We start from the raw sequence: 12,034 nt of genomic DNA, 5'->3' as shown, positions 1-12,034 counted from the left end.
TGGCCTGTGTAATATACAGCTAGTAGGTATGCAAATTAGGTGCAAATCAAGCAGCTGCTCTAGCACAGAGTAGTATTTATTGGGTAGAAGTGCGTCAACAGGTGCTTAATGTCAATTATAGGTGTCTGGAAGGACTTGTAGGATTGGCATTGCAGGACTAGCAAAGAAGTAGGTACAGAGCAGTTGTTGAGCGAGGGGCATGAGAGTATTAAAAATGGATACTGGAGCTTGCAAGAAGACACTAATACTACAAGGCAGCTTAGAATTAAGACACTTAAACTGAGATCATTAGGCAAGGATTGGGAGTTCAGAACAAGGGGCATGAGAGAAGAGTTTTGACACTCAGCAGTGTCTGACACTGTCCTCTATCTTTCCTGGTGGGTTTCTTGGATATTGGGCTATGTTGTGTTCTGTTAACTGTGAAACAGAGAGGATGTTTAGAGGAGCTAGAGCAAAGTTGATGTCTCTTGTGTGGCTCTCATAGAGATGAAAAAAAAACTTTTTTTTTTTTAAGCCAAAAACCCTGGATGCCATTAGTATAAGATCTTCAGATCACATGGAAAGGTTTAGTCACCTTACAAGAGCAAAGCAGGAACCTGGCAATATACAAAACTTGTTACACTCATATGGCATGTACACCATTTGGGAAGTCCAAATATGTCTCCCTACAAATATACCAATGCGAGGAAATTCGGAGCATATGTGCTGGCAAAAACAAGCAGTTACCGAATATGTTAGGGGTTCCTAGACTTCCTACTCTAAGGTTTAAATTCCACATTGTAGTAATAAAGTTGTGGCTTGTTTCAAACTGTGAGTCATTATTCTGCTGAAACATGCCCTTCACAAATTTTCTTTCTAAGGCAGAACAATCTACAGGTTATTTTTAGAGATTTTTGTTTTCTTTTGCCTTTCTTTGCAAAGTAACCAGGTATTTTGGTAATAAAGTTACAAATAAATTGTTAAAATTCATTTTAAAAGAAGAAATCTGATCGTAGTATAGTTTTACTCGGCCTTTTTGGTTATTTCCTTCTTTTACTGTCTCATACGATTTTTGTTTTCCTTTCCCACAGGGTGCTTGTTGTGTCGTTCCTGTCTTATCAGTATGTTTCATCATCTCATTAAAAGTAACCTGTATTAAAAATAAAGAATATCACCAGTGTGTACCAACTTCTTAAGCGTGATTTAAAGTCACCTTCTTGCCGATTGGTTTATCCAAAGTAATTATGAGCTGAGCTGTGAAAAGATGTTTTCTTTTTCTTTTTGTTCTTGCAGACTGCAAGTGATAACCTGCATACAGATGATGAGCATGAACTTAGAGGAGATAAAGAAAGCTATCTCTGTGCAGTGTGCCTGGATGTTTATTTCAATCCTTACATGTGCTATCCATGCCACCACATCTTTTGTGAACCTTGCTTAAGGATGCTTGCCAAAGACAATCCAGCCAGCACTCCATGTCCACTGTGTCGCGCTACAATTGCCAGAGTCTTTTTCCAAACAGGTATAAAAATGAAAGTTTTTACAATACAGAAAAATATTTGTAGCTTTTCTTCCTGTATTTCTGGCCTGAATAAATATGTAGTTAAAAGTATAGTAAAACCCTGCTAACCAAATATAGTCATAAAAAGAAGAAAGAAAATAACAACATGCAATGGGCCACATCCAAAATGCATGCAGAGCAAAATTTGGTGATGTTAATCCACTGTGAGGTTTTCTTTCATTTAACGCTTCCTAGGACTATTCCACGCAGGCTTTCTTCCGTGGCAAGAAACTATTCTGGATGCATATTTTAAAATTTTTTTATTTTGAAGTGAGGTTCTGATATTTTGCATTTTTTTGGCTTCCGCTTGCTAAATAATCACAAACTCCAAACATAATAAATATTTTCTCAAAATATCCTACCAGAAAAGCATTTTTTAAATTATTAACTTAATGACACACAAAAAAAAATGCTCTTTTCTTGGCTTTAATTTAACTACAAGTGAAAATAAAGGGTGGCAGAACTACAGAATCCTCCTAACTAGTCTTGTTTTTAAATTCTCCATTTCTGGCCTCTTATACGCTCATCTCTAGTGTTCCTGACTTTCAGCAGTAGGAAAACATGGTGGGTAAGGGATATTTGATGTCAGAACGGGTACAGGAATAGAAGGGCGTAAGTAGTGCTGTAGATTGGATACCTGGAACAGCATGAGTCAGTCTCTTATGCCTGGCGCTTAAAAAGGTAAATTCAAGCACCGTAGATAAAATTGCACGATGATATCTGGAGGTAGGCCCTTTACAGCGTTTAAAACTATGCACAGACAGGTCACAAAGTAATGGAAATGACTCAGCCATGCAGGAGTGTTTGTTTATTTTTGCATGCTGCAGAGATCTTGCAGTGATCCTCTTTAAACTGGGAGAGTGCTGTAATGATGACAGGTTGGGGATGCAGATTAAAGTATGATTTGACATTGATTAGCAGAGCTGCCCAGCTCCTATTTCTGGTTGTGCACAGACTTCCTCTGCACAGGCACAACTTTGTATAATTTGACGGCAGACCAGTTCAAGGAACTGACTGGGCTAAGTAAGAACTCTTTTGGGTGGAAAGGAGTCATTTTTCAGACAAACTAATTGCCCCAAGATGGTTCAGTGATAAGCTGCTGGTGGCCAGGGATAGGGACTGACTATGTCAGCACAGCAGCAGAGAAAACGGATGGAAAGCTGCAGCCTGAGCACTCTCAGCACCCTGCCTGGCTGGTGTATAGAGGTTTCAAGGTGTTCTCATTTCATTTGCTAAATGTTTGATTCTCCTTTGGATTTGATGTACAGATGAAGTGTGTTTCACCAGTAGAGAATTACTTTTAGTTGGTTTAGGGCTATTTAGATTTTTAAAAAGCTATTTAACAAATTTGCTGCAGTAAAATACTAGTGGGAGAGCAAAAGAGAGACTATAGGTGCTTGCTAAAATGTATTTGCAAAACTTTTCAACACATTTAAAGCACTGTCATTTAAGTGAAACATTACCGTGATTATTTGTGGCCTTTGAGTACTTAATATACAATGTGTAAAAATACCTGGTGGGAGGGAATGAAGAAGAGGGAGCCGGACTCTTCTCAGTGGTGCCCACTGACAGGACAAGAGGCAGTGGGCACAAATTGAAACACATGAAATTCCACCTGAACACAAGAAAACACTTTCTTCCTGTGAGGGTGGTCAAACAGGTTGCCCAGAGAGGCTGTGGAGTCTCCATCTCTGGAGGTACTCAAAACCCAACCAGACATGCTCCTGGGCTACCTGCTGCAGCTAACGCTGCTTGAGCAGGGTGGGTTGGACTAGTTGATCTCAAGACATCCCTTCCAACCTAGCCCATTCCGTGAAAATATTAAAAAGATATGTAATTTTTTTGAGGAAAAGGATTTGTGTGACAGTGTCATAAATATGTAAATAGTCTACTATATAGAGAGCCATAACAGTATGAGATGTGTTTAGTATTAACAACTTCAGATGAGAGAAATCCATATGGCCTTACAGCATTTATTTGTATATTGCTATTCAGTATATAGCAATATATGCTTGACTTAGCAATATATTTGAAAATAGATACACTACATTTATATTAAGAAAAATATTTTGTAACTTCCCACTGCATAAATACTGATGATGATATCATATCCTTAGAGAAATCAGTAAAGTCAACACATTAAGGAAGATGGATGGTGCCAGACCAATATAAAGAGTGGTAAATATTTTTTTTTCTCAGGAGATTTATTAAGCCTTTTAAAAGTTGTGCTAAAATCAGTGCTGCTGTAGGTTTGTGCAGCTAGCAAAGCAAAGTTGCTAGCATTCTTTACATACTTCTCTAATGCTACAGATGGGATGTCTTATTTCCCTCACTAATTTATTCAGGATACTTTCTGCAGCTTTCCTTTTGTATAACTGCATTTTAGTTTACAAGGATATCTCAAAAATAAAACATTTAAGGATATATTCAGAAGTTCACTTTTTAGCGCAGTTTTGCAATTAAACATAAATGCAACAGAAGGATGCATGTAACGTCAAAAAAAATGAAGACTAACAGGTCAATTATCCACCAATTATGAAGAAAAAGAGTGTTTAGACCAGCGCTACAAAGCCAGATGTGACCCACAAGGATACTTCCTCTGGCCTGTTGCCTTGATCAAGTGAGCCTTTTCCACTGGTTCCCTTGAGAGTGAGTTCCAGTCCAGATAGGTTGCTCTGATGGTATCCGCCCTGCATTCCCATCTGTCTTAAAGGCTTTCTCCCATCAGGATAAAGTCACATCTGGTCAGATGATAGGGTGCCCAGGATAAGACGACAGCTTTTGATCCGATTGCAGTAACCCACTTCAAATAACTCTGTCTTTTAAGTGCCTCTCCTGTCAGGGGGAAGAATGAGCAAGGAATTGGCTTCTACACTTCCGTTCATATAAAGTTTCATTTATGTTAAGTGTTTCCAAGAAGGGCCAGATCTGGCACTCATGTACAGTAAATCCACAACTTTGGAGAAACGCAGATTCAGCGTAGCGGTTGTGCACGGGAGGTCCAGGTATGTGGCAGGGAGAGGGTCACATACCTACAGACAGATGGGTGGCCTGGCCAGCCGAAAAGGATCTTTCATTAAAAGCCTAACCAAGCAACCTTTTAAAAGCTGGTAAGTGTTGTCACCACTGCCTTTCCTGAAAAACAGGAATTAGATGCCTCACCAGAGGTTTCAGTGTTTAAATTTGGACAATAAAGTTGAAAGAACTGAGTCAATTTTTATGGTCTGTAGAAGGAAACTAAAATATTCTCTGTTGATTGCTGTGAGAGGCAAGCAGAGTCTCATCAGAGGCTATTCCTCTGAATCTGAATAGTACTTAATCCAAATATGGTCAGTAGCATATAAAGCTCTTACATAAAAATTAAAAACCGCCAGTGAAAAATACACAGCTTGTTCCTTTTACATTTAGGAAAGAAAATGGCCTCTTCCCCTCCACTGACAGAGGTTTATGGGTGCAGTAGCACTGTTCTCACATAACGAGATGGAAGGATTTGGAGATTTCTGTACTCTGCATGTGTTGTGTAGCTTCATTCCATCTGCGTTCCAACACAGTGAAATGCAGGGTAATTTTTAGAATAAGACCAGCATATTTTTTTTGCTTCAAATCATCTAATGCCTTCCTCTTACATAGAAAAAGCTACGGCAACCAAAGGACATTTGGAATTTTTTCTTCTTTTTGGAACCTGCTCACAAAAAGCTTAGCTTTCTCAAATTTGCCAAAGAAGAAGATTTGATCCTTTCATAAAATATTGATTATTGAAAAAGTATGTACAATTGCAATGACCCAAGTAAAGTAATAATACATAAGTCTTTTCAAAGATCTGTGATGGGCCTTTTCTTTCTTTTAAGGTACAGAAGGAATTATGGTAGCGGGTGCTATTATTAGTATTTATCTGGAGCCATGGTGGTTTGAAGGGCCAAAATGGGGTGTTTTGAAGTTTTCCCTGTTAACTACTATCTTGGCAACTCTGTCTGTTAACAGCAGATCCCTTCTTTTCTGTGGTAGGAAAATGTGGCTATTTTTAAATTGTTTTCCATTGTTGTATTGCTATGGATGGGTTAGTTTTGACAGTTTTGAGTTGCAGTCCATGTAGATATTTCCCCAAATGATATCCTGAGAAGTTGATGATTTTTTGAGATTAATAAGTTATGTCAACCTTGGAATGTGTCATTAATCATTCTGCAAATGTGTTCTTAATTCCTGTTAATCCACAACATTTAAAAAATCTCAAAAAAAAATTTCAAACTCTTCCCCTCTCCTTGCATTACTGAGTGCTACTGTTACTGAGTGATGGTGTTAAACAAAAAACAATATGAACTGAGAATTAATACCACAGTCAGTTTGATGTCCTTTTGCCCTGGTTCCAGCTGGAACAGAGTTAACTTTCTTCCCAATAGCTGGGGGGGATGCTGTGTTTTGGGTTTGGTAGGAGAGGAACGTTGATGGCCCATTGATGCTTTGGTTGGTGCTGGGTGGTTCTTGCACCGGGGGCTTTTCAGCCTCCCATGCCCTGCCAAGTGCAGGGGAAGCTGTCGGGGGGGAGCATAGCCGGGGTGGTTGACCCAGCTGGCCAATGGGGTATTCTGTACCATGTGACGTAATGCTCAGTATAAAAATGGGGCAGGGGAGGCCTCTTGCATTTCGGGACACATGGCCAGCAGGCAATGGGCAGTTGCATTGTGCATCACTTGCTTTGTATATTTTATTATTGCTGCTGTTATCATTGTTATTATTACTGTTCTACTTTGTTTTATTTCCACTATTAAACTGTTTTTATCTCAACCCGTGAGTTTTCCTACTTGTGCCCTCCCGATTCTCTCCCCCATCCTAGCGGAGGCGGGGATGAGTGAGCAGCTGCGTGGTGTTTAGTTGCTGGCTGGGGTTAAACCACGACACCTTTTCATTCATAGAGGTCATCATAGTTTTGTAAGTTAAATAGCCTGATTTGTTAGGTACTTCATTTTGCTAGAATTTGACATCATCTTTCCTAAATGCTTTTTTTCAGAGGAACAAAATCAAAACAGCATGTTTAAGACATTCTTGCTATATCTGGTAGTGCTTGGGTTTATGTGATTTTAAAACAATTTAAGAGATGTTATAATCAGAAAAAGGATTACACAGTAGATAAGGCATTTTTATTTTGTAGTATAAACATATGCAAATTATTGCTCTATTTACAGCATTGATGTATACATTCTTTTCTATTAACTATTGTAGAACTGAACAACTCTACCAAATCTTTTTTCCCTACGGAATATTTGAAGTTAAAAGAAAATTTTCAAAAATCAAATTCTGCAAAATGGCCTCTACCAAGCTGCAAGAAAGCCTTCAGAGTTTTTGAAGGTAAGTTTTTAAATTTTTCCCTAAACTTCACTCAGTCTTCAGTATAATATTTGAAAATAAGTCTCTAGCTAATACATGCCATAGGAAATCAGAGATGGATGATTATTAAGGTAGAGCCGAGTTAAATTCTCCTGGGTGACTCATACACAGTGCTCTGAATCTAATGATAAACAGCAAATTGTAAAAAGACAATTTGTGTGTGTACCGTTTTATTTATTCTTAGACCTTTAATTTTGTGCACATTATCAGGATAATTGCATTTAGTTTCCTGTTTGGAAAAATTTGTGTCTGCATAGTGGAATACATTACTCTGGGAAAAAAGTTACTAGTTCTGAGTGTGGTTAATAAAGACCTCTCCAAAAAAAAATCAGAATCAGTCTTTTATGAAAGAAGTCATGTAAAAAATTCGGAATAATATCATATATATTATTTTGTATTACTAGTTTTATACATATGAAATGGAGTAAGGGCTGTGGGTGTTTTAGCTTTGTTTTCTGCTTGGTATATGATGAAAGCTTAGTCCTCTTGTTGCTCTTCAACACTTAAACATTTTTTCATAGTTATTAACTGGCTGTTAACTGAAAAACATTTAAGTTAGATCACTGAAATGTGGGCTTCACTATTTACCCATGCTTCCCTGTTTTCAGTCTAATGGCCTTTCTTCAACAGGCCTCATCTATGTTTACTTACATAGTTAGTTTCTGTAGTGCTGAGTCTTGCTAGCAGATATATTTTTCCTGTTTGTAAGAAGAATATAGATTGCTTCTAAAAGTATGTGGAAAAAATAAAACAGGACATGCTTTTTATATTGCCTTTGTGAGTCTACCCAGGCCTTTCTGCAGGTCAAATTTGATAAATTCTGGTCCTCCACTTATAAAACTTCGTCACAGAAGGTCATGATTTCATACTGAAAATAACAAGAAATGCTCCTAGCTATCAAAAATGAGCAGACTTGAGAAGTTTCAGGACTGGTAGATCATCTTTGGTATTACTCAGCGGGGAAGCTCTTGGCAGGGAAAACAAAGATGAGTATTTCTTTTCTCTAACAGCAGTTAATGTAGTGTGGATGTTGATGCTGAGCTTACTGATTTATTGTAATACATTACTTTATGTTCATATATGTTCCATAGCGTCATATGAATTACGTCTTTCATAAATATGAAAAGCTACCATGCTGAGTTTTGTACAAAACATAAACAATTAAAAATAATGGAAAATCTGGAGAGGTCACACAGCTTCAGTATTGTACTACCTGAAAATTGGGCATGTTGTTCCACAAAGGTAATTCAGACTGCTGGATTTACGTGTCTCCAAAGGATAGTGGGATAGAAATCCCACACCGAATGGGAACATGAGTAGATCAAGTTAATAGGAAACCCAAACCACATAGCTGTCTGAAACTTTGTTTTTGCCTTCTTAAATACCAGTGTCGCTGCCATGTCTCTCTATTCTGACCCTTTATTTGAATAAAAGCTACTGCAGGGTTTGTGTCAGTTCAAAACACCAGCGTACAGTATTTTCTTCCTGGAGTGCTTTTTTGGGCTTACATCTAAATTGTGCTTGGCAGCATCTAAAGTTCCATATTTGGCTTTCTTAACTTTGCTTGTGTTCCCTGCCTCAGGAGGCTCCCAGGGGCTTTACAGGTGTAGAAGACTGAGCATACTGGCAGCAAATGACTTCTGGCACCGTAATAGATGCCCTCGCAAATGAAAACCCTAATATCACTGAGAGGGGTAGGGGGAAAGAGGCTACTTAGACTAATTTTTGTTTGATTAGGAAGATAACAAGCTAATAAGATGTTAGAGTTGCAGAAGGCAAAATATAAAGAATGGGAAGAAGAACAGAGTAGGTACATGACTAGAGCGGCTGGAATGAAAAGGGATGTGATTGCAGTGCTTAGAAAGCAATGAAAACATGCAGTTTTGAATGTGAGAATAACTGCCTCTTTATAAGACTATACTGCATTGTTAAAGAAGAAATTCTGTGGCCCTGTTAGAAATGCATATGCTCTTTTGTCTCGTTCATATCCAGCAGGTTCAGTGATCACTGAGAATCTAGCAGCTCTTTTCAGACTTCGTATGATTCCAGTTTTCCATGTGACAAAACCTTTTCCACAATATTATTTTAATACTCCAGACATAAAAATGATAATCTTTGAATAATAAACCACTCATTAGAGATGATAGACCTGATAAAATCAGACCTCTGAATTAGATCGGGGTGCAAGGAGAGAAAGATGGCTGTTGAGAAGCCTAGATTATATAGAAGATTTATCAGTTTGAACTAATTTAGACTTTCTGAACATTGCAGGACTGCTAGATAAAATCAAGTGTATTTTCTTTTTCCTTACTTTTTTTCCTGAACTGATTCACCAAGCCAAACAAATTTTGTAGTCAATATGTGAGTCTCTTTTCATATAAGAATTTCATGAGGAATGTAGAATTATCTTCTAACTAAAAAAACCTCAAACATCTGTAGCTTTGTATAAAGTAAGAAACCTCAGCACTGTAGCACTTTTGTGCTTTCAAGCTGATAAAAATTGCTCCAAAGTAGTTTGTCCTTATACTGCACTGTATTTTTTTCCAATTAAAATCATTAACAGAATTCCCATTCGTCTCATAAACATTACATATGGTATTGCTCTGTATATGTTATGCTCTATTTGGTCAAGGATAGGTTAATGATAAAATGAAATGCTATTCAAGAATGAAAGCCAATCATTCAGATTTTTAATATAAGTGAGAGTTAACATGCTAATTTTAAATATTCCTCTAAAATGTCTTCTATATGAAATAAACAAAGATATTACATTAGTTATTGTTTTGAGTATTGTAACTTTTTAAAAATGTAATTGCACAATAGAAGTAACATCTCAAATATGGTTTCCTTAAATAGATTTAAAAGTAAATAAATAGTGTAGTTTGAATAGGATAGTCAAATAGCAAATATGCTCAATTGGATCCTGTTATTATATATTTATAGTTTAATAACATCATAAAGGTAGCCTTTGCATGCCATTAAATTGGAGTTGCATTCTATAAACACTGTACAGTCACAGAAAGTTCACAAACTAAGGGTAAGTCCCAAAATTAATTTGATACCAGAAATGTTGACCAAAAGAAGTAATAAAGATCATTTAAACTGGAAATACGATACTTAATTTGACAGTGACTTTGGTGTAGTCAAGTGCAGGAATTAAAAAAACAGACTGAGACAGTTAGCGCACTGGGCCTAAAACGGTTATTTCAAAAGCTTCTGCATAAATCTGAGATAGAAATACATTGAGGAGACCAGAGATGCAGGACAGAGTAGTCAAGATAGTGACAGTAACGTTGTAAAAGGGTGCTGGCTGGCTGCACATAGAGAAAGATTGTAGATATGCCTGAAGATAAGTACATAGCTGGCTGTTCAGAATGAGAGAAGGGGATTATGAAACCTCTGAGTTACAGCCTAGTGACTATTTCAAGATATAATTATTCCTAGGCTAATAGGTATTTCCCTCCAACTGTTTTTATGCTAATGTTTGTATTTAAAATATGATTATTAAATTGAAAGTGGGGCAGCCTATTTAGAAATAAAGTAATTCTTTTTATCTGTTTTTTTTTAAATGCTTATTCTAGAAAACATTCCCCCAACGTTACATACAATGAAATCTGTGCTAGTTCTTTACTGATCTCATCTGTTTAGTGGCTTAATAAAAAGCTGTTGATTTCTGCATCAGTCAAGGATTGCAAGATACAGTGTTTTCAATGCCTGCTAATACAAGTGGAAATTCGCATCACCTCAGGAGGTCACATCTGCCATGTCCTTTTATGTAACCATTCTCTAGAGAAAAGGGCATGTAATTTCCTACATATTTAAAAAAAAAAAATGTTGTGAAAGCTTTTAATAATACCTGTTGATACATTTTTGTATTTCTCTGTCTTTAAAATTGGGGTACGACACTTTAAAATCTACATTCTTGATTCAAGATTCTTGTTATCGTGATTTCAGTTAGATAGGCAATAAAGGAAAGATGTTAATAGCTGTGAAAATTTACAGCTATAAAATTACTGCAACTAGGTTTTAAGTTCATGCTTCTCAGTTTAAAAAAAAGAAAAAAGTGATACTGGTTTTCAAGTTTCTGATGCTGTGATCTATTGAGAAGAGAAGCAAGATAGATGTTACTGAAAATAGAAGGTGCAGCATTGATTTAGCTATAGAGAGTAATACTGGAGGAGAAGTTGTTTCTCTGAATAATTCTTATATTGAGCTGGTTTTCCCAAGTCCTACTATTCCATCATTCCTTATTGCACTTTTTTCTTTCAGTTAATTTCCTTACTTCCTCATTTATTTGTTTTAAGTTGTTTGTTCCTTTGTCATACTACTCAAGACTGCAGTTGTGGGACCATGCAATGCTTCTTCACCAGAAGGCTTTCCTTTTTTAGCCAGGATCCATCAGATTCTTCAGTATAGCTTGTGGAATCACAAAAAGCTAATTTGCAGACAAGCATTTCTCGCAAGATGCATTTACAGTCTACAGTCTTCACAGTAAGTGAATTTTCTGCCTCCAGGACACTTTACTGGGAAGTGTTTTCTTTGAGCATCTGTTATGCCTACAGTACACTAAGACAGAAAACACAGAATCCAAGCACTGCTGGTTGAGTGTGTCTTAGGTCAGCTGCACTGATGGCAACTTTGTCATTTTGCTGATTTGTCAGCTCTTGGATCCTAACGCTTGCACCCATTTTCCTTGCCCACAAGTCCTTTCAGCTCCAACAGTGCACTCGTAAGAAACACAAGACTGATTTCTTGATTCCGAGGTCCCACTTGGGTCCCACGGTGCAGCTGTGCTCCGACTAGCCTTCAAGCCTTCACTTCTGCACCTCACCACGCAGAAGAGAATCTGAAAGAAAAATAAAATAAAATGGAAGGAGAACTTTAAGGTACAAAGGTCAGTGCCACAGAGATGTCTTAAGCTTCAGCCCTGTTAGCACTGCCACTTTCTGTCCCTGCTGTTTTGCCAACAGCATTAGTACAAAGCACTGTGTAAGTATCAATAGCCTCGTTTATCTTTTAAGCTGTTTCGCAGGTGTTCTCTAAAGACTTCTTCAGAGCCACAGCCCCATTGGAAAAGATATTTCATGGCCTTTTCCCAGACCTGAAGACTGCATC

General features: G+C 37.4%; 1 protein-coding gene across 2 annotated transcripts in view; it reads left to right on the top strand.

Annotated features, from left to right (window-relative positions):
• RNF180 (ring finger protein 180) overlaps nucleotides 1-12,034 on the top strand; it is an 86,394-nt gene that overhangs the window by 58,300 nt on the left and 16,060 nt on the right. For both annotated transcript variants that reach the window (XM_075136180.1, XM_075136179.1), the window contains exons 4-5: nucleotides 1,273-1,498; nucleotides 6,755-6,880. In XM_075136180.1, coding sequence (XP_074992281.1) covers nucleotides 1,273-1,498; nucleotides 6,755-6,880 — 352 coding nt within the window. The remainder of the gene's footprint in view (nucleotides 1-1,272; nucleotides 1,499-6,754; nucleotides 6,881-12,034) is intronic.

This window comes from Calonectris borealis, chromosome Z (genome assembly GCF_964195595.1).
Source record: "Calonectris borealis chromosome Z, bCalBor7.hap1.2, whole genome shotgun sequence".
Taxonomy (NCBI): Eukaryota; Metazoa; Chordata; class Aves; order Procellariiformes; family Procellariidae; genus Calonectris; species Calonectris borealis.
The sequence above is the reverse complement of the archived record's forward strand: the minus strand, read 5'-3'. Positions and strand labels throughout refer to the sequence as shown.